Source organism: Rutilus rutilus (genome assembly GCF_951802725.1).
Source record: "Rutilus rutilus genome assembly, chromosome: 20".
Lineage (NCBI taxonomy): Eukaryota > Metazoa > Chordata > Actinopteri > Cypriniformes > Leuciscidae > Rutilus > Rutilus rutilus.
This window is the reverse complement of record NC_140225.1, coordinates 3,649,952-3,672,961: the sequence shown is the minus strand read 5'-3', so window position 1 is coordinate 3,672,961 and position 23,010 is coordinate 3,649,952. Positions and strand designations below refer to the sequence as shown.

Here is a 23,010-nt window from a genome sequence, read left to right as displayed (position 1 = left end):
GTAATGTAATACGCACATGACAACAGGAGTGACGGCGATGTGCAAATCTAGTTACCCCTCCCACTTCTGCTAGTTTTACTGTGATCTCTTATCCCTTGCGAATTGGCCATTAATATTACAGACGTCCTGTTGTAAAACTACATTACTCCATCTACCCTTGTAAAGTTACCCTTGTCTCACGTCCCATTAGATTACGTCCCATTAGTCACACTTGGTTTGGACGTAACTCAACTAAGGTGGACTTGAACTCAACACTCATTCTTAGTTTGGTGAAACCCAAATTAAAGCTCCAAAAAGGACAAAAACAATCACCATAAAGCAATATTCCGCTTACATTTCAGTCTGTTCCTGACACAAAGCTTTCATATGGCTTCAGAAGACTTGAAACATAGTGCTAGAGTTGTATGAACTACTCTTAAGGGTCGATATACTTCAGCCGAAATTGAAGAACGAACTTGTGTGACGTCGTTTTGAACAAAATCAGGCTGAAACTAAGTTCGTTTAGAGTTTCTCTCGGAAGTTTGAAACAGCTTGCAAAAGCAAACTTTCTGTAAATGTTCACTCCAGCTAATAAACACCTTCAAACTACTACTGTTCCATGATGATTACGTAATAGATACGTGTGACTCTGGGGCTCCAACTTCTTCGACGACGTTCATTTCTACTGTATTTTGTTTGAAATGACATCTCAGGGGTCTTTACAGTATACTGCCACTCTCACATTTTTCAAACGTCTTCTTTTTACCCCTAAACAAAGAGTGAAAAAGAACTTTGCCGTACGTATATTGGGGCATTCATGGTGCTTTGTTTGCACTACGACCTCTGGTCACTGCTGCTTCCACAGAAGAAATAAAGTCGTGATGACAAGAGCAACCATGAATGAGACAAAGCGAGTCAGTTTTTCTTTGAAGTACTGGATATCTGATTAATTTGTTCTGAAATGTTTCACTTATGTGCAGCCAGCCTTTCTTAAACTGTTTCTTAACTTTATCGTTGTGGTCTCTCTGTACAGGATGTTCCTGTTTCCCAGAGTTCCTGCTCAAGAGCAGTCAGTTGGGTGTTCCCGTACGTGCCCTGCTGCGTTTGAGTCCTCTGTTTCTTCAGAATCGTGATTCTGGAGTTTAACTGCACTCCTTCAGACCAATTCCTGGAGGTCGACCAACGTTCTCCCGAACCAGGTACAGTGGCAGTGTCCTCACAAGCCAGCCAACGACTCACAGGAACTTGCTGCAATACCTTGCGTCAACTTTTAAGGTTTATTGCGTGGACGTTTTTATGACATGATGTCCTTTAAGAGCCAAAGTGATGCACAGAAGCTCTGAAGAAACACTTATTTTGATGTAAATAATTTGTAACTATATTTGTACTTATGATAATTCAGCCAGTAAATATGACTTGAGGACGTGCTTTTGATAAAAGTATGCCTGCCTTGTATGAAATAAAATAAGTTTTGTTTGTCAGAAACAAAAGAAGCTCTGTTCAGTCAGTTTTGCGGGGGATTTTAGGGGTGTTTGCCGAGGTGAGCATCACTGTTAAGGGGTTTTCACACATGCAACATCTACTAAATCGCTGGAGGCTGCCATACAACTCAACTGCATAACTCCCATTGATAGAGTTCATATCATGTCACTGTTCATTTGCATAGAATTTTACTCTGCCAACTGTCTGGAAATCAATCATTCTTGTTATAAAAAAGAATGACTTCCAGTCACTTTGTTGCTGCAAATAATTGTATATGTGTGAACACCCCTTCACTATTGCTTATACTTAAGGTTAGAGGTTTGTGTAAATCAATAAACCGAAGTATTAAAACGTTTCCGCAATAACTTCACCAGGACATCACGTCTTGTTGAGGAGAGGTGTGCTGTCATTTTCAGTGTTGTTATTAACTAAACCTATTAAAAATAGTTTTTATTTTATTAGATGAAACACTAAAAATGAAATGTTGCCTTGGCAACTAACTGAAGTTTAAGTACTAAAATTACTAAAGCTAGAAATATATATATATATATAAATACAAATTGGCGAAAGCACACAACAAAATAAAATAAAAATGTAACTAAAATGGAAACTGAAAAATATATATTTTAGGGCTGTCAAAATTACCGTGTTAATTTTTGCGATAATTTTTTTTTTCAGTTTAAAAAAAATGTTTTGTCGAGTATCCTCTGAACGGCAGTGTGTATATATATATGTATATGTGTGGTTGACAGGTTTTGCATGGGCATCCACCGCTCACATTTACATCAGGAAATGTAAAAATCTAGTTTTGTATACGTCTGCTTGTCTTCCACATTGCTCTGCTGTCTTTGCCTTTATTTGCTGTGGCTCAGCCAAACAAGTATCGCACAAGCATTCCTGTACAAATGAAAACCACCCCACTGCCAGCAACACATCGCCACACACCCTCTCACATTCCACAGTATTTGAATAGCCACGTTGCCGTTTAAAATAGCTCTGGCTCCACTTCTCTTTGAATACTGCTTTCAGTTACTGTGTAACTATTTTACTAAACTAAACCGCACTGAAGTGAAAGTTCTGCTGAAACTCTTGCTGTTTAAAAAACGTGAAGTGATATAAACTTCATGTGAAGTTGTGTAGAAGCCACTAGAATATCATTTCATTTTCTCTTTACCCAAAAAAACACTTTATCTGACGTCAAACGGCTTAAGTTATCATGCATCTCGTGCTTGAATTTTACACAGCAAGCTGTATATGAAGATTTGAGTTTTTACGAGCATTATGCAAAAGGAAGAGTCGAGATGCTGTACCTGGTCACTTTTAGTCTTTTTTTTTGTCACCATTTATTTAAATATGACATGAATTTTTCATGGATGAATGTTTCACATACGTAGTCTCTCATTAAGCAAGTCTGCATGCATAATAATGCTAAAAGAATCCGTTCATAATAAGTTTGGATGGAAAATATAAATACATGTCATGTCAACAACATGTCAACGCTGCATTTCTAAAATTTTGATGCCAGGTCACCAAACCAATGTGGTCATTGTGCCTAATGCGTTATTTAGAAGTACGTTTTATTCAGAAAACTGAAGTCACTTGTTAAAATGTTGACTGAGACTCTCACACTTGAATGTGATGTCAAGTTGGAGTATGCAGAAGTGTGAATGAGATTTGAAAGCCGCAACAGAGAGGAAGTTTTTTCTGTGCCACTATCAGGCATAATTGTGAGAATAAAGACTTGTCTCTCTGTCTGCCAATCCCATGCCATTGGCGACTGGAGATTAATAAGCTTTCAATTTGCATTAAATTTCCAGTAGTTAGTGTGGAGTGCACCACTTGGACAAAAAGCATATTCAGAGTTTCGTACACACTCTTTACTTCTCTGTAGCACTTCCTGTGTGGCTGGGCATTGGTATGGCAATGCCTTGTTCAGGAAACCCATGCTATGTGATTCCACCAATGCTCTTTGATCAGATATACTCGTGCGGTGAGTGTTTAAACGCTTCATTTCTGCTCGATTCCCTCTGGAATGAGTTAAATGATCACTTCCGCCCAGAAGGCTGTGCAACCTTTGCGAGGCCACGTATAAAGTCTGGATGAAGGAATAACCGCCGCTCACGTGTCTGGAAATTCCTGAACAGTGACGCCTGTGATTACTGAACCTTTAATCATGAGATCTGTGCTGAAATCTGGGGGGAAAACGCACTTTTGAAGCTTATTTGTGAGGTTTGGAAGATTCGGTTTATTTGAAAGCATGCATTGCTTTTATTTAACTTGTTTAATTTGGTTATGAGCCAGTTTTTAACTGTCATTCTGTTCATGTGCATTTCAGGAAGGCAGGCAAACTGTGATACCAGACGTGGGATGTTTGGAATGCGAACAATGATGTTGTGCAATCTTGTGGTTGAAGGGCAGGCCGCCTTTTCGGGATGTTATTGATATTTTTCATGCTTCGAAAACAGTTTCACATTTTAAATATTTGTCTTTGCATTCAGCTTTTTCTTTGGAAAGTCCTCGCTGACACAATGAAGCATGCTGTCTGTGCTTAAGCGTGATCGGATACCCCCCTGGTCTGCTGCCCCGAGTCTATATTTGGCATGATTAGTCATGTCAGAATGAAGGACTTCCCTTTCTTCTGCTGTGACATCACAATACGTTCAAAGTTACAATGTGGGGAAGTATTGTTTTATATGTAGTGAGTGCATTTGAATGTAGGTGAGGAAGGCCCGGTTTCACAGACAGGGTTCAGATTAAGCCAGGATTAGGCCTTAGTTCAATTAGGACATTTAAATAGCTTTTATAAACATGCCTTAGAGAAACACATTACTGGTGTGTGCATCTTGAGACAAAAAGATGTGTTGCTTTCGGTTTAAACAGCTCAAATGTGCATTTTAGTCTGGGACTAGACTTAAGCCTTGCCTGTGAAACCGGAGAAATGTGTTTTATATTAATTATTGATTACGTCAAGTCAAGTGGCTTGAATTTGACAAGCATTTAAAACATGCATGAGCAGGTTTTCAGGCAGTATCGCAGTTTAAATTCCCGTACACACCCAAATTCTTTCACATCCCCTCCACCCTTTACAATGCTGCCATTAAAAAAAACTGGGTCTGGTGAGTTAACTAACATGAATTGAGTTTATGAATGTGTAAAGAAAAATGTATGTTTTTAGATAATATTGGGGTTTTGTTCATTTTTAATCACCTTTTTGCGGTTTATCCAAAAAGTCTTGCTGTGTGACTTTTTTTATTTTAATAAAAGTACAAATGTTCCATAAAAACTGCATGCATAATAATGGTAAAATAATCAGTTTAGAATCATTTCAGATGGAATATATTATCATGTCATGGCAGCCACCCACCTGTAGTTAACCAATGCTGTGTGCATTTCCTCTAAAAATGCTTGTCTAAAAGTTGTGCCAGGTCACCAAACCTCACCCATATACTTTTTTTTTTTTTTTTTTTTTTTTGGCACGCATCACAATGAGCTCATTGTGCCCAATGCATCATGGAGTAATAAACTGATTGTTTTACCCTGGAAAATGAAGTCACTGTTGTCAAGGCGTTAACTGAGACTCTATTCATTCACAACCTACAGACAGATTTTGAATCGTTGCGGCAAACTGTGTCGGGTGAAGTGGGCGTCGCCAAGAGCGCTCAAGAGAAAGTGTGTGTGTGTGTGTGTGTGTGTATGGACCTGTGACTCTACATGAATGACTCAAGTGAAGAACACGCGTGAAACCACTATTTCAAAGGAAAAAGAAGAGGAAGAGGGGACATCTTGAGCATTCGCAGTGGAACTTGCGTGCGCATCTGCGCAAAGTCTCTCCAAAGTCACTTGGTAACTTTTGCGCAGAAGTGCTGCTCCATTCTCAAGCAGTTTTGTGGTAAGTGTACATTAAACTCACTAACGCACTGACTTGAGTAGGCTATTGATTAATTAAGGGGGAAATAATCATGTTAATGCGTTTTTGTTCTTATTTATTTTGCGTTTTATATGATTCTCTAAACTTTTACTGTTAGATGCACTCCTCTACCCGTATAGTCTAGTCTAGTATAAAAATGAGTCAGAATTTGAGCGTGCACTGGTGTGTTCCTCCCATCACCACGGCTGTAGACACTACCAGAACAATATAATAGTTTTTTTTAACATATATGTGCATAACGTTACTTAGTATGCACTATATTATACTGTCACTTGCAAAGAACGGTTGCAGGCTTTCTTACATAAGACACAGTGAGTTTTTCGGGTCATTTTATTCTCATTGGGCGCTCGGTGAAGATAAGAGGAAGCCTGCGGTGCAAGCATGAGATAGTGTTTCTAACTTCCTGTTCCTCTTTAGAAAAAGACACTTAATTGGAATAGCTATGCATGTCTCCCTATGGCAAGCGCACATATGCTGCTGTTTTCGCGTGGGATAACGTACCAAGGGTAATGTAAACGTCTCGTAATGACACCTGTAACTGAGCTCCCAGTGAAAAAACAATTTCTTGTTAATTTTAACGAAGCGTTTGACCCGTTACGCGAAGCCCGTTCTGTGGTTAGTTACTGTGTCGAGTCACGTACTAAGTAGTTCCAGCCACGTCACAGCGAGGGGGCGTGGCCTCGGCTTGTCAATGCGTTTGTATCTGGGTAGAAAAGCGCGCGCGTATTGGCGGTGTCAAACCGTGTCAGTGTGCTCTCTTGGCTTCCTAGAATCTAGATAACAAAACTAGGGTCCTCATGGCCGATGCCTGGTATTGGACTTCTAAAGAAATGAGTCCCTTTATGAAAATATGTGTGGCTTTATCAATCGATAGCTGACATCGACTTCTGTGTGTTATTACAGGCATTTTTATAACCTCATCAAAATGTCCAGTAACTTCTTTTTTTCTTTTTCTTGATTTGACTGTTATATATCCGTATATGGAAATAAAAACTAGTTTGTTTTTTTAAATATTTAGTCGTTTGTATTTATATTTACACGTCACTGATGACGTTGAATAAACACGACACAATGTGACTCATGCATGCAAGACGCGGACGGAACGCGCCGCGAAACGTTTATTACACAAATTGAAATCAACTTTTGACCCGTTTACTGTGAGAAAGTCATATATAATCCCGCTCTTTTGAGTCTGTTTCCCTCTTAATTCGTATGATGTTTAACAGTCTTCTGGAACTTCCTCCCGTCGCCCATTCATGTGGTTTAGTAGCCACCGCGCGCGCCTGTACTATTTACACAATCTGTGATCACAGAGGTGATTTCCAGTGCCCGACATCTTTTAATAAACGTGATGAATATTACAGAATTTACTCAAGATCTAGATCATGAGTGGAACATGCAAATTCAGTTCCCTATCTTAAAATATATTTAAAATGGTCCCACAGCCTTAATTGTCTGCCTGACCAGCTAAAACCAGCACACCTTCTTAGGCTAGTTTAAAATATATCACTCAGAAAGCACTATGGTAGATGATCCTAGTCTTCAGACCACTGTAATACCATACTTTTGGGGAGTACCATGTAAATACCATGGTATAATATGATAGTCATACCATATGATACAATCACTGTAACGTGTTACCGCCTCAGTACTTTTATGTTTTAAATATATGATATGACTGTGCAATACCAATTTACAGTACAATTTTATGATAATTTACATATCTGAAGTGACAGAAGGCCCAGCTATTGAACTGAAAGTAAGCACTCTAAGAAGTCGACATGTGTTTTTAAGGTCACATTCGTACCCTGTCATTTTACAATGCCTCCTCCACGTCTACTTTTAGTTAGGCAACTTTGGTTTCCAGTAAAACCCGCTTACTGGTGGCCGTAGAGAGGCGGAAGTGGTGGCAATGAAACTTACATTCATAAAAAAAAAAAAAAGTGTCTATTGTTCTGTTTCAGATGCGTTTAGAATGACTGTACGCAGTCATATACTGTTCAGCAGTAGTTTGGTGGTTCAGGGGATATAGATCACCTCATATTTCAGAGTCTGATGCAATTCATCTTTGGCTCTGAGGTTGAGTATGCGAGAGGGAAATCTCTGAATCACTGGGCCTGAGTTTAGTCTGATCAGTCAGAATAGAAAAAGCAAGTAAAACTGGCTTTGATGAATGCATATATATATCTGCAAAATGCATATCTGATAGATGAAGGGTGAGATTAGAAAACAAGCCATGTGCTGTTGCTGTGATGTGAGTGATGGGGTTTTGAGGGCCTCGTGTTTTCCTAGGTTTCTCTGCCATCTAGTGGACATTTCTCTCAGCTAACTTATAGGTCTGGTTTCACAGACAGGGCTTAGATTAAGCCAGCCTGAGTTCAATTAGGGAATTTAAGTAGCTTTTATAAACATCATTTATTAAAAAAACATTACTGGTAAGTGCACAAAACAATGGCACTGATATATTTTAAGATATGTTAGTGTAAGTTGCTTTCAGTTAATACAGCTCAAGCATGCATTTTAGTCTGGGACTAAACGTAAGCCTTGTCTGCGAAACCGTGGGTACAAGTACTTAGGGTTAGGTTTGGTTTAGGGTTAGTTGAATGTAATTATGCATAATTTCTAGTAATTACAATAGAAACTACATGTTACATGTATAACAAGGACACTGTAAAATAAAGTGTTACCAAATAAAAAATATTTTATATATATATATAATATAATATATATATATATATTTAGGTTTATACATAAAAACTGTACAGTAAATGTTTATATCAGCAGTGAAACATGAAGCCCTTGAGTTTCTTTAGTCCACTAGATGGCAGTATTTACAACATTTCTGACACATGACCTTTAGTGCAGAACCTGATTTCATCAAGTACCACAAAGATGTTGATCCTGGAACAACATTCCAATCAACCAATCAGGTTTGAGGGACAAGTTTACAGTTCATGCCAAGTTTCGGCTTAGGGTTCGGTGCTTCTACATCAGTGTTATTCACCTGTTATTTCCCTCTGATTTCAGGGATAAGTCATGGGTAGGGATTGGGTCAGGGTACATTTTCAGACAGGAATGTTGTTCCTGGATCAACAAAATATGTTTACCCAGGTAAGCGTCTAACTCGGCATAATCAGGACGTAACAAACCTTCCATACAGTTAATAATCACTGCAGGGAGTTCAGCGTTAATGTTGTGTTAATCATAAACGAATATAGATTAAGTGGTTTTTGCACGCCCTGCATAGTCATAAATTCTTTCTACTTTCTTCATTCTACAGTACGTACATATTAACAAAGAATTTATGAATACGCAGGACGTGCAGAAAAGACTTATTCCTTAAGTCCATAACTCGTACCATTCCATACTCATACCATAACTAATTTTTATATGATTTAACTTTTTATTTTATATAACTTTTATTTTTTATAAGCGCACTGGAGTACTGTGCAAACACAATTATGTGAATGTTATAATCATACAGTATCAAGGTTTATATCAGTGTATCATTATATTAGTATGTCATGCCCTTAACCCTAACAAAAAAAGTACTGTGGTATTTTACACACACACACACACACACACACACACACACACACACACACACACACACACACACACACACACACACACACACACACACACACACACACATATATATATATATATGATCATATACCACTACATTATACATGGTACTCTAAGGCAGTGGTTCCAGGCAATTGGGAACCACTGTTCTAAGGCACATAAATGAATGATATAATGAATTATTATATATATTTTGAATACATTTTGAATTTTATGGTGGTATATGAATATTAATTATAATATTATTATTGTTAGTAGATAGATGGATGGATAACAATAATATGCCAAGGCATATAAAGGAATGAATGAAAATAATAATAATAATAATAATAATAATATATATGTAAATTTTACGTAATATGAATATTAATTATATTACATGTTGTTATTTTTTAGTTTATATATATGTATGTATGTATGTATGTATATATATATATATATATATATATATATATATATAAATATAGTGTATTTATATATATATACACACACTACTGGTCAAAAGTTTTAGATCGGTAAGATTTTTAATGTTTTTAAAAGAAGTCTCTTCTGCTCACCAAGGCTGCATTTATTTGATAAAACAAAAACAAAAACAGTAATATTGTGAAATATTATGACAATTTAAAATGACTGTTTTCTATGTTAATATATTTTAAGCTGTAATATATTCCTGTGATCAAAGCTGAATTTTCAGCATCATTACTGCAGTCTTCAGTGTCACATGATCCTTCAGAAATCATTCTAATATGATGATTTGATGCTCAAGAAACATTCATTATTATTATCAGTGTTCAAAACAGTTGTGTACACATTTTTTTCTAAATTCTTTGATGAATAGAAAGTTCAAAAGAACAGCATTTATTTAAAATAGAATATTTTCTAACATTATAAATGTCTTTACTGTAACTTTTGATCAGTTTAACTCATCCTTGATGAATAAAAGGATTGATTTATTTTATTTATTTCCCCCAAAAATAAAATAAAAATTCTTACTGACCCCAAACTTTTGAAGGGTAGTGTTTAATGTTACAAAAGCTTTAGATTTCAGATAAACGCTGTTCTTTTGAACTTTCTATTCATCATAGCATCATGAAATAAACATGAGAAAAACTGTTTTCAACATTGATAATAATCATAAATGTTTCTTGAGCATCAAATCATCATATTAGAATGATTTCTGTAGGATCATGTGACACTGAAGACTGGAGTAATGATGCTGAAAATTCAGCTTTGATCACAGGAATAAATTACACTTTACTATATATTCACATAGAAAACAGCTGTTTTAAATTGTAATAATATTTCACAATATTACTGTTTTTGTTTGTATTTTTAATCAAATAAATGCAGCCTTGGTGAGCAGAAGAGACTTCTTTTAAAAACATTAAAATCTTACCGATCTAAAACTTTTGACCGGTAGTGTGTGTATGTATATATATATATAAACACACTATTTATACACACTATATATATCAGTAGCATGATACACCAGCCTAGTGATTATTTAGACTGATGAAGATAAGCAGCCATAATGTGTTCAGTCATGCAGTGCGACCGTCATCTGTACACTAGTAAACCTGTTCTGTCATGCCCTCCTCCTCAGCAACACTCAGTCGTCCTCTGCAGGATTAGACGAGCTCAGTCAAACGATTATTGATCGTCTTTAGAGGTCCTCTGTAGCGGAGAGGGCTATTGTGTGTGACGGGTCGCTCTCAGGGTCTGACGGCCGTGTCCCAGGAGGAGTGTGTAATAGGAGAGTATTGATCAGAGGGTTTGTGCAGGCTGCAGTGAGAATGAATCCAGAGTTTGTTCTCACAGGGTCAGTGGACGAGAGACCCAGCTGCACACGGGACAGGGGACGTGTCTTCACTGACACTTATTGACTGTGCATTTATTTTCAGCTAGTTTATAGACATTCCTGCATGCAGAACGCAGTGGCATTAGTGTGTAGAAGCTTTCAGCGCTCGCGAACAGCGAAATCCTCTTCAGCCTGTTTTGTGATGCAAATGACGTGCATTTCCTGTTGACATATTACATTTAAAGTTATTTACAGAGTTAATCTCCATATTAGCAGAAAATCCAGAAAAACAGTTACACCATATTTTTTGTATATAATGTGTTCATAGGAGATTTATATATATATATATATATATATATATATATATATATATATATATATATATATATATATATATATATATGTATATATGTATGTATGTATGTATAAACTTTCAGAATATGGATAGGAAAGTTTAATGTGTGAAAGTGATTTCTGGCTCAAAGGATGTATTGTAATTTAAATCTACAGATGCAAATAGATAAAATGTAATAAGATAAACACTTATAAGTGTATTTTGGATGTTTTCTTTCCACTAGTCTACAAAATAAAACCAAGTGCATGGGGGAAAATCCCAATGGATTTGTCTGGATAGTGTCTTGGACTGTAGAGAAAACTAAGTAAACCAATGCATTAGCAGGTTACAAAGTCTTTTAAGTAATTTGACCTCTTTTTTTGCACTAGATAAGCATACAGCAAAATGTGTCTATGTTTGGCCTTCGTGGGGCAGCACTGTGACTCTTCTGATGGAGTTGGGGTGTGTCTTAAAGGGATAGTTCACCCAAAAATGAAAATTGTGTCATTAAAGTCCGCGTGAACCGGAAGTTGCAAACGACTTTTCTCCAGTGTTGTGACGTATTTCCCAGTGAAAAGGAATATTGAACAGAGGGCAGGGTTTTACTCTAGTGCTCCTCCTCTCCATCTCTCGCTCATTACAGACTAACGGTTTGAGGCGAGTGGTTTAGCGTTTCCCAAACCAAGCCGTCAAACCTACGTCATCAGAGAAGGAACGCCATTCCAGACCGGAAGCAACTTTTCAGACTTTGATTAAAGATTACGACGGCAAACAATTTTTTTCTGTGTATTAACTTGCACGGATTAATTATTCACCACAAGACTAGTAATATGCGCTAACAAAGTAAATAGGGTCAATTTTGATTTCAGTTGGACTTTAAAGGGATGAGTTTCTTTGTTCTGCTGAACACAAAGGAAGATATTTGGAAGAATGTTTGTAACCAAACAGATCTCGGTCCTCATTGACTACCATAGTATATATTTTTTCCTACTATGGTAGTCAATGGGGACCGAGATCTGTTTGATTACAAACATTCTTCCAAATATCTTCCTTTGTGTTTAGCAGAACAAAGAAACTCATACAGGTTTGGAACAACTTGAGGGTGAGTAAATGATGACAGAATTTTCATTTTTGGGTGAACTATCCCTTTAATTTCTTACAGTCATGTCATTTCAGACCCTTAAGACCTTCGTTCATCTTCAGAACACAAATTATTTTGTTTTTGATGAAATCCAAGAGCTTTCTAAACCATCCATAACATCATTACTACCTTTTTAGGCCTTGAAAGTTGCAAAGACATCGTTAAAATAGTCCGCCGGCTCACCGTTGCAATGACGTTGCTGTCTATGGGTGGTTCAGAAACCTCTCGCATTTCATCAAAAACGATCTTCATTTGTGTTTTCCGAAGATGAACGAAGGTCTTACCGGTTTGGAACGACATGAGGTTCAACCCAGTTCGCATCACCCCTGATTCCCTCAACAAAAACCCAATTGGCTTTTGAATAATTGCAGAAAATAAGCTCTGTGACCAAAAAAAGTTGATGATTCTTACATGATTCTTGATCAATCTTCACAAATTAACCCAACTTTTATTCATTTCGAAGCCTAAATACAGCCACCGGAAGTAAAAAGCTTAAAGGGATGCTTCAGGATTTAGCATTAAGCTTTGTATTAGTAGAAAACCTGTTGTATTTTCGAATTACCATGCTTTCCTCCCTCATGTCCCCCTGAGACGAGAGATTTATGTATTTTTTTGTCTGGAAAAAATCCTCAGTGACGCAAAAATCGTCATTTTGCGTCATCGGAGGATTTTTTGGCCAGAGGCTAAAGACTACAGCCAGTAGTAGGAGCTGTCCCGCATGTTTTCAATCCGCCCAAAGGAGGGTGGGATCTCAGTCACAGAATGTACACATAGTGTCAGCCATCTTGTTTTGGAAGCTAAGCTAGCAGGCTCTTGTTCTGTGGAGAAAGCTGAGTAGTAGGGGTTACCATCCTCTTTTTCCCCGGACATGTCCGGCCGTCGAGATCGTCCAAAATGTCCGGGATTCGGCTTTTGCTTGACTCACTAGTAGCTAGTCTTGTTGTTTAACTGCGTGCTCTTACTGGTAGGCGTGGCTTGGGCGTGGCCTCGTAGGGCAGCGAAGCAAGTGCATTCTGGGAGTTGTTGTCTTTCATCCACATGAGCCAAAAATAAAATTTTCTGGCTTTTCTCAGTCTAGAAAGCTCCAGATTCAAAAATAATTTCACATTTCTTCTACATAAATGACCCCCAGTTTAAATACACATTCATCTTTCCAGAGGTGAAGTATCCCTTTAAGTTAGGCTATAAACGAACTACACCACAATATCACCACCACTAAGCGTCTGACAACTTGTTCACTCTTTATTTCAAAGCAAACTAGTGAGTAGATGAGTTTACCTGTTCGTTTTTTATTTATTTTTTAAACCTTTTTTCAAGACACGTGAAAGCTTAAAAAAAAAATCATGATTGGGGTATTACTGATGTATTTCTGTGGCATAGAACAAAATGAGAAAATATCTTAAGCTTTCAGGCATTTAACCAAACTTTGACTTTGCGCCGTCAGTGACCATTGATGCCACTAATAGTGCAGACTTTCTTCTTCTCACCCTTAAGTTTTCTTATAATGATTTGATTTAAGAGGACTTTCGATATCTTGACACTTCCGAGTTCATGCTGTGAACAGAAGCTGTAAAGATCATGTGAAATCTGAGATAAAACTACTATCTTATGACTCACAGATTCTGCTTTTCCTCCCAGCTGCCGGATCTTGACCGATGGATCTTAATAATTTCTATTCTTCCGTCTCCTCCTCCGGTTTGTTTGTTTTTAGACTCGTCACGGGAAGTTCAGTAGCGACGGATCTGAGAACATCATGGGAAAGCATTAAATGACTATGACTCAGTTCCTGACTTGCCAAATCTTTTCCTGTGTGCCGTCATACAATGGATATTTTGTTAGGTTGCACTTTAATCTGATGGAGACATTCTACTCACTACAAGTACCTCTGCAACTACCAGTCAACTAGCAGTCATTAGTGCATTAGTAGACTGTCAGCTTAATTTAAGGGTTTTCTGTTAGAACGGTGTCGTGTTAGCGGCCCCTAAGTTAATAACTAATGATCGTTGCGACGGGAAGTGAATCAATCAAAACTAACTTTAGCTGGACAACAACTTTATTCTAGAGATGCTGTAAACCCAAAATAATCTCTGTTACTTTAATTTCCTGTCATCACTGTAAAGCTGCTTTTAAACAGTCTATGTTGTTAAAAGCGCTGTATAAATGAAGGTGACTTGACTTAATATCTGCTAACACTTTATTCTGATGCTCCCCAACAGACATACTGCTATTTACTAAGTAACTTTGCAACTACGTCAACTTATTCTGCTAACCCAAACCTTATAGTCTACTAATACTCTAATGAGAGTTAGCTGACATGTACAGTAGTTGCAAAGTTACTTATAGTTAGTAGCGTGTCTAAAGTGGACCATTAAAATGAAATGTTTAACCGATTGCCAGTCTGTGATGATCTCTGAACATTTTGCAAATCCTGCGATTATTTCTTGCCCTATAAGTGACTTATAAGTTTCTTGGAAAACGAAAAAAAAAAGAAATGTTTGTGCCTTTACTCATGCCACAAAGCCAGCCAATCAGATTAGAGCTTGCCAGATCAAGAAAGTGCTTATTTTTTCCATTGAATGTAAATCAGATAGTCCGTGAATGTTCAGTGGGTGGTCTGAGCATGACTGGATTCATAACTTTGATCGATTTTAACATCATTAATTCTAAATGAATGATTCCAGATGCAGCAATTCGGCATAAGGTGATGTGTGTGTAGTGTAAAAGTTCACCTTAAGTGACTCTGGTGTGTCATAGCACTGTGAAAGTAAAACAGAGAAGGACTGATCATTGAGGGTGTGAAGAAGCCGCATCATGAGTCATTAGTACAGTACTCACTTTACTACACACATGTGTCTTTATCAGTATGACGCTAACAGTCTCTCTGATGATCCTTTCAGTCTCATACCTTTTCATTTAAGGAATATATATATATATGTATGTATATATTTATGTATATATATATATATATATATATATATATATATATATTTATATATGTATATATATGTGTATGTATATATATGTGTATGTATGTATATATATATATATATATATATATATACACTCACCTAAAGGATTATTAGGAACACCATACTAATACTGTGTTTGACCCCCTTTCGCCTTCAGAACTGCCTTAATTCTACGTGGCATTGATTCAACAAGGTGCTGAAAGCATTCTTTAGAAATGTTGGCCCATATTGATAGGATAGCATCTTGCAGTTGATGGAGATTTGTGGGATGCACATCCAGGGCACGAAGCTCCCGTTCCACCACATCCCAAAGATGCTCTATTGGGCTGAGATCTGGTGACTGTGGGGGCCATTTTAGTACAGTGAACTCATTGTCATGTTCAAGAAACCAATTTGAAATGATTGGAGCTTTGTGACATGGTGCATTATCCTGCTGGAAGTAGCCATCAGAGGATGGGTACATGGTGGTCATAAAGGGATGGACATGGTCAGAAACAATGCTCAGGTAGGCCGTGGCATTTAAACGATGCCTAGTTGGCACTAAGGGGCCTAAAGTGTGCCAAGAAAACATCTCCCACACCATTACACCACCACCACCAGCCTGCACAGTGGTAACAAGGCATGATGGATCCATGTGCTCATTCTGTTTACGCCAAATTCTGACTCTACCATCTGAATGTCTCAACAGAAATCGAGACTCATCAGACCAGGCAACATTTTTCCAGTCTTCAACTGTCCAATTTTGGTGAGCTCGTGCAAATTGTAGCCTCTTTTTCCTATTTGTAGTGGAGATGAGTGGTACCCGGTGGGGTCTTCTGCTGTTGTAGCCCATCCGCCTCAAGGTTGTGTGTGTTGTGGCTTCACAAATGCTTTGCTGCATACCTCGGTTGTAACGAGTGGTTATTTCAGTCAAAGTTGCTCTTCTATCAGCTTGAATCAGTCGGCCCATTCTCCTCTGACCTCTAGCATCAACAAGGCATTTTTGCCCACAGGACTGCCGTATACTGGATGTTTTTCCCTTTTCACACCATTCTTTGTAAACCCTAGAAATGGTTGTGCGTGAAAATCCCAGTAAGTGAGCAGATTGTGAAATACTCAGACCGGCCCGTCTGGCACCAACAACCATGCCACGCTCAAAATTGCTTAAATCACCTTTCTTTCCCATTCTGACATTCAGTTTGGAGTTCAGGAGATTGTCTTGACCAGGACCACACCCCTAAATGCATTGAAGCAACTGCCATGTGATTGGTTGATTAGATAATTGCATTAATGAGAAATTGAACAGGTGTTCCTAATAATCCTTTAGGTGAGTGTATGTATGTATGTATGTATGTATGTATATATATATATATATATATATATATATATATATGGTGCAAACATACAATAGTGAATTAACCTCTTTGTTATGATGATTTGATTTTATTTTTTGCATGTAGGGCATTTTGGCAGTTCTTTCATATCTTTTGTACTCAACGTTAACGTGATATTTTTGTCAAAAAAGGTGAGATGTCACAACAGCTTTTGAGATATCTATCAAGTCTGCAAAAATGAAACTAGTGGTCACACAGACACAAAGATGTAGCTTACCTTTAATTTCACCAAGCTGAATGCTCACAAAAAAAAAAAAACCCACAGTCATCATGTTTTCAGGCCATTTCAAGTTTTATTTTGACGTGACATAAAGTGGTGAAATGGCTGAGTTGTTTACTTTTTAAAGGGGTGTTATAATGCTCTTTTCACAAGTTGTAAAATAAGTCTTTGATGTCCCCAGAGTGTGTATGTGAAGTTTTAGCTCAAAATACCCCACAGATATTTGTATATAGCATGTTAAAATTGTCACTTTTTAAGGGTGAGCAAAAATGCACCGTTTTTGTGTCTGTCCCTTTAAATGCAAATGAGCTGCTGCTCCCAGCACGGGAAAAAACTTTTTTGTTTGTTTAAATTTATGTAGCTGATGTGGAGTTAACTATCTTCTAATCATTGATTAGCATATTCTGTCATGATAATCTATAAATCGCGTTCCGGGGGGGCGGGGTTTATGTAAATTTTAGGGTTGGTGATGTCACTAACCCGGGAGGAATGTCGTGTAGTCTCTACCAGCCGTTTGTTGTAGTCCTTAAAAAGCAATTTCTTTAAAAGAAAATATCTCCCTTTGCTTTGAACTTTGAGCGTCGTAACTTTGCAGATGTTGTTTATGCTCAAACAGCAACATTACACACTAACTAAAGTTAGAAAAGTCAAATCTTAATCAACCACCCCTTTAATTAATTTTTCCATTAACATTGTCTTGATTCAGTCCGATTCGAGAACGTGCATGAAAACAAGAGGTGGTATTTATCGCACAAACCAATCATATCCAACCATAGCGTGAGCGAGGCCTCCTCTCACGTGACTTTCCCCCATTCATTCACAATTGTTGCTGCATCAGACAAGCCGTGGCATTCTCACGCAGTGAAAAATACAGGTTACTTTTGATATGAAACAGTCTCAGCTTTCAAATGTAGTCATTTTTAAAGAAATTTAACCGATGAATACCGTTTTGTAGCTCTTTATTGTGTGGAGACAGATCGTCGTAGCGCCTCAGTTCAAGCAGCACGTGAATCAATCATCACTTCCCACGAGCTACAACACGAAATAAACATGAATGAACATCAGAAATTAATGTTGTTTCAACCACGGAAAGATGTAAATACCCACGAAGTATAAGTCCACCAACGTTAATCTACTAACTGTCCTGTGTGGTTTGTTTGTCGGACAAAATGGCGGATTCTGCGTTATGATTGGTCAGATCGCCTGTCAATCAAACTCTGAAGCTGGTTGCTTTAGAAAAAGAGTGATTTTTAATGTCACATTTTGTAATGTAACTCCTCTGATATAAACCAAATATTCTTTGCATAACTCATGCCACACTGTTTTTGCTACAGACACGACACTTCAGAAACCTCATATTTGTTGATTGATGTGCGTTTACTATTTCTAAGTGGTAAGACTTTGACCAGATTTTCACCTAGTGCACAACAAACACAATAAGACACATAAACACATTAGACTTGCATTGAAGTAGGGATCCAAGCCAGTGACAGAGATCAGAAGATCAGATACTTGAGGGTGGACTCTTTAGCCAGTAAACAACCACCGGGAACACCCTAGCAACCACATAACAGTGCAATCAAAACACTTCTCAGAACCGCATAGCAACGCCCTAACTACCTCCTACAACAACACCCTAGCATCTTGCCAGCGAGTCATACACAACCCATGCTTTCTTCAGAAAACGAAAAACCTTGTTGTTTCATATGATAGTCACTAATCTATTTCTCAGACAGAAACCAATTAGTGTAATGTGCTTATTTGAAATGGCTTGAAGCGTTTGACTCAAAAAGGTCAAAATCACAGCCTCTTTTTTTTTTTTTTTTCACAGTCACATGATTTGATGTAAACCACAATTGCATTTTTTGAAAAATCATTTTGCAACATGTTTGGAGAGTCTGTCTGATCTGTTTGTACACTGCAAAAAAAAAAAAAGGTTTTCTTCCTCAGTATTTTCGTCTTGGTTTCCAGAAAAAACGATTTAAACATTCTTAAATCAACATACAATTGCTTGAGAGTCTTGTTTTCTGAAAAATATATGTATAATAATATATATATAAATATTAGTGCTGTGAAATCGACATATCTAACATAAAAGTTTGTGTATACACACACACACATACACAATATATTTACAATCTTGGTTAGATGCGATCAATCAATTTGACCGCACTATATATATATATATAAAATACACATTATATATTTACAAACTTTATGTTAGGTGTGTGTGAGTGTGAGTGTGTGTGAATGTCTGATGAATATGGTGACATACATCTGGAATATATAGGCTTTATATACATATATATATATATATATATATATATATACATACATACATGCACATCTACATACATACATATACATACATACACACACATATGTGTGTATATGTATGTGTGTGTGTATATATATATATATATATACATATATACACACACACACACACACACACACACACACACACACACACACACACACACACACACACACACACACACACACACACACACACACACACACTCACAGTATATAGTACATTCATTTTCCATCCCAAGTAAATGTTTCTTGATTGAACTATGCTAGATATTTGTAATAAAAAACACTGAGTTAGGAAATAATTTTTTGTAGTGTACTTGATCATCCAGTGAATGTGCTGTGTGAAGTTGGAGATCATTGAACTCATGGTGCATTCCTGTCATGGGTTGGTTTCTCTCCCACACACACACACACACACACATGCTCTGATCTTCCTCAGGGGTCAGTGTGTGTCTCCTCTGATCTGACCCCTCACATGCAGTGCTGTGGGAACTTGACCAGTCATATGAGCAGTTATGAGAGGCATGCGGTGGAGAGGAAGCAGTGGTTTAGTGAGTCAGCGCTCATGAATCGTTCCGTTCCATTGGCCTTTGGCTCTCTTTAGCTCTTTGAGTCATCTAGATCCCTGTGGTCCTGTGAGATGGGTGTGTGTGAGGGGGAGGAAAGCTTGCGTTCCTCTGTTTCTGGTCCATTTGTTCTGCCGTTGTATTGTTCACTGCTGTAAGTGCGACTGTCAAGAGAAGGAGTGAATGGTAAGTCAATATCTAATCAATATGTAGAGATGGATGGGCAGTAACTCACGACACACAGATGCGGAGGAATGTTTATGGGATGTATCTGGATGTGTCTTTACTCTGATTTGTTGTGTTTATAAGAAATAAGATAACCCACAGTTGTGAAATCGAAATCGAGATATTTCACTGTGATAGTAGTATTGGGTTGGCACTTTCCCAGACCGTAAAAACATTTGCAGAGCGTTTGTTGTAAATTGTGCCTTAAAGTCTGTGGCGCGCTGACAAATTACAACACGTGACATCAATAACGCTTTGATATTGGCCCTGTGCGCCAGTTTGCTAGTTTAAGCGGCTATGAATCTGTTTGTTGTATGATTGTGGTGATTCATTACCTACAGTCTGAATGGTGCAGACGTGCTGGAGTCGCTTGTGGAAGCTTTTGATATTGTTCCACTCAAATGGCAGAAAGCCATCCAGACCTTATGTTTGTTTTCCTTGAATAAGCCAAAGATTTGTTTTATGATCTTGGTGCGCAGATTATGCGCATGTACAAGTGTATTTTAATTTATAAACAATTTATCTTCTGGTATGCGTCATGTTTGTATGACTGTATATCTATGCATTTTATTTATTTTATGTTGTCATCATTATATATCTGGTGTAAATGTGTGATCTTACTAGCTTAACTAGAGTCTAACTGTTATACTTTATATTATGCTGTCCCTCTGATAGAAAAGGAAGTATATGTGACCTTCTTCATTTCCCAGAGACCCTTTGGATTTTTCCCAGCACAGTGTGGGAAAACAGTCCCTCCTCCGGTCTATCTTTAGCTGCTGGAGTCTCACAGTTATGTATTCGCTGTAGTCCATTGAGACGAACACTGGCTAAGTCCCAATTGGTATGCTAGCCATACTACAAAGATGTCAAATAGTGCATTCCTAACCATAGTGTTTAGAAGATAGTATGCACAGGCCATGCATCTTCAAAAGTGTGCATTCAAGCTTGGCTAATATTACCCACAATCCCTTGTGCCACAGAAGTGGAGCAGGTTGTGATGGTTTTTCATTGACAAATTGACAAGAAATGCAAAGCCAAAGTGAACAAATATGAACATATTTATAGGTTAATACACCTTCATTTTAGTAATGCTATAATACTAATAATATGATACTATAATAATACTTATATGGTGGGTTCAAGTCGTTCTGGGAAGTTGGAATTTACGAGGTGTTTAAGTCATGTTTATGCTGTCAGGTGTGTTCAAGTCACTTTCATCAGTAAGATGGCGGTGTACCTTCTTTTAAATAACACACACACACACACATACACACACATACACATACACACATACACACACACACATCAAGGTTTTTAACTTAACTTTTAGAAAATGGCATCATATTTTGTGCAGGAAATTAGCTTACTTTGTTGTAGAAAGCCATTGCTAGCTGTCAAACATCTGATCTAACATAATAGTTTGTGTTCATATAATATGTGTGTACATATATAATATACAATATAATATAAAACACATGTACGTGTGTCTGTGTGTGTGTAGTGTACATGCATACATAAATATATACAGTGTATATACACATGCATATATTATATAAACACAAACATTTAAGCTAGATGCGATTAATCGCGATTAATCGATTTGAAAGGACTATTTCCGCCATGTTTTTCACTGACGAAAATCCAGAGCTTCTCATGTGCGTTCCACTCATGAATACAATCGTTCCAACATGACTTGAACGCACCAATACACTATGCACTATGTACCGTCTAGTGTATGAATGTTACAAGGTTATTTAGTCATTCAACACCGGAGTCTGTAAGCCCCTCCCCTTCCACAATGTATTGAATCCTGCGACAGTCGAGCGCATGAAGTGTCTAACTATGCAAATTAGGATGCACCTAAACAGTCCTCAACAAATGCATATTTTACGCATGTATGTTCCAATACTGGCATATTATTTTACAGTAGGCTATACTCATTACGTGCAAGTAGGCCTTTTGTGAAATTAGAGAGTCCAAACTAGCACATGCAGACTGATGCAAAGCACTTTTTGCAGAAGTGTGAGAGGTCTTGGTTTGATATTGCCATGATGCTAAATAAGTCCTTCATGGAGGCATGTACCCTACACTAGTGTACCATTTACAGTAAGTGGAGAGCGTCAGAACTGATAGCGTAAACCGCTGGCTCCAGGGAGCATGATGCATTGAGCTCTGCGTGGGGTGCATGACAGAGATGAGTCAGCAGTCTTACCAACCAAAAAAAAAACAAATTAGTCTTAAACCTTAATCTTCATCTAGAGCGTAACATTCTCATAGACCGATGACACTCGGAGAGGTTTCAACTATAGCATCTCAAGTGAGAACATTTAATTGCAGGTTTGTTTTTGCCATTTCTTTTTCTTTAATAGAAGGTTAAGTCTTCTATATGTGTGTATAAGATAGTCTAAATGTATATGCATCCTATTTTACATGGAGATTGCATTGCATTGCATTGCTGCATGCGTTAATCATATTATTTGTGTATTTATTGATGCATTTTGCTTCTGCATGAATTGCTTATTTTTTAAAGACTTTGCAGCACTTACTGCAGAACCTACTTTACAGGACAGCAAAGATTTAGATTTAGATTTACTTTTACGTTGCGTTTAGCATTTTGCATAATATATATTCATTTTGCATAGTTAATATAATGCATATTTTCTAATTAAATCAGTCAAATGAATGAAATGATGCTTTCACTTGATATCTTACTGGGCCACGTCATTTATTGACCGCTACAATTTACACACGTCATACATTGACCGCTGTTGCCCTTTTGATATTATATAGTGAATATTGATATTTTATGCAACACAAATTACAAGTCCTAGTTTATGGGCATTGATATTAAGTGCACAACATGAAAGATTAATTAATTTGACCTCACCAGCAAGAAAGAAAGCAAACATGATTTGTTAGTCATTAAAATTTCTGTTTTGAATTGCAAATGTTATATATTCTCGGTAACGTTTTACAATAAGCTAACATTAGTTCACATTAATGAACAATATTTCTACAGCATTTATTCACCTCAGTTGATGTTAATTTCAACATTTACTAATAAGTTATTAAAATCACTGGTAACACT

General features: G+C 37.3%; 1 protein-coding gene across 2 annotated transcripts in view; it reads left to right on the top strand.

Moving 5' to 3' along the window:
- anapc1 (anaphase promoting complex subunit 1) overlaps positions 1–1,808 on the top strand; it is a 71,139-nt gene extending 69,331 nt beyond the window's left edge. Inside the window, exon 48 of one of the 2 annotated variants that reach the window (XM_084390778.1) lies at positions 1,013–1,808. In XM_084390778.1, coding sequence (XP_084246904.1) covers positions 1,013–1,125 — 113 coding nt within the window. In that variant the 3' untranslated portion in view covers positions 1,126–1,808. The remainder of the gene's footprint in view (positions 1–1,012) is intronic. The other variant, XM_084390779.1, reaches the window with a different exon arrangement.
- Positions 1,809–23,010: the final 21,202 nt, after the last annotated feature.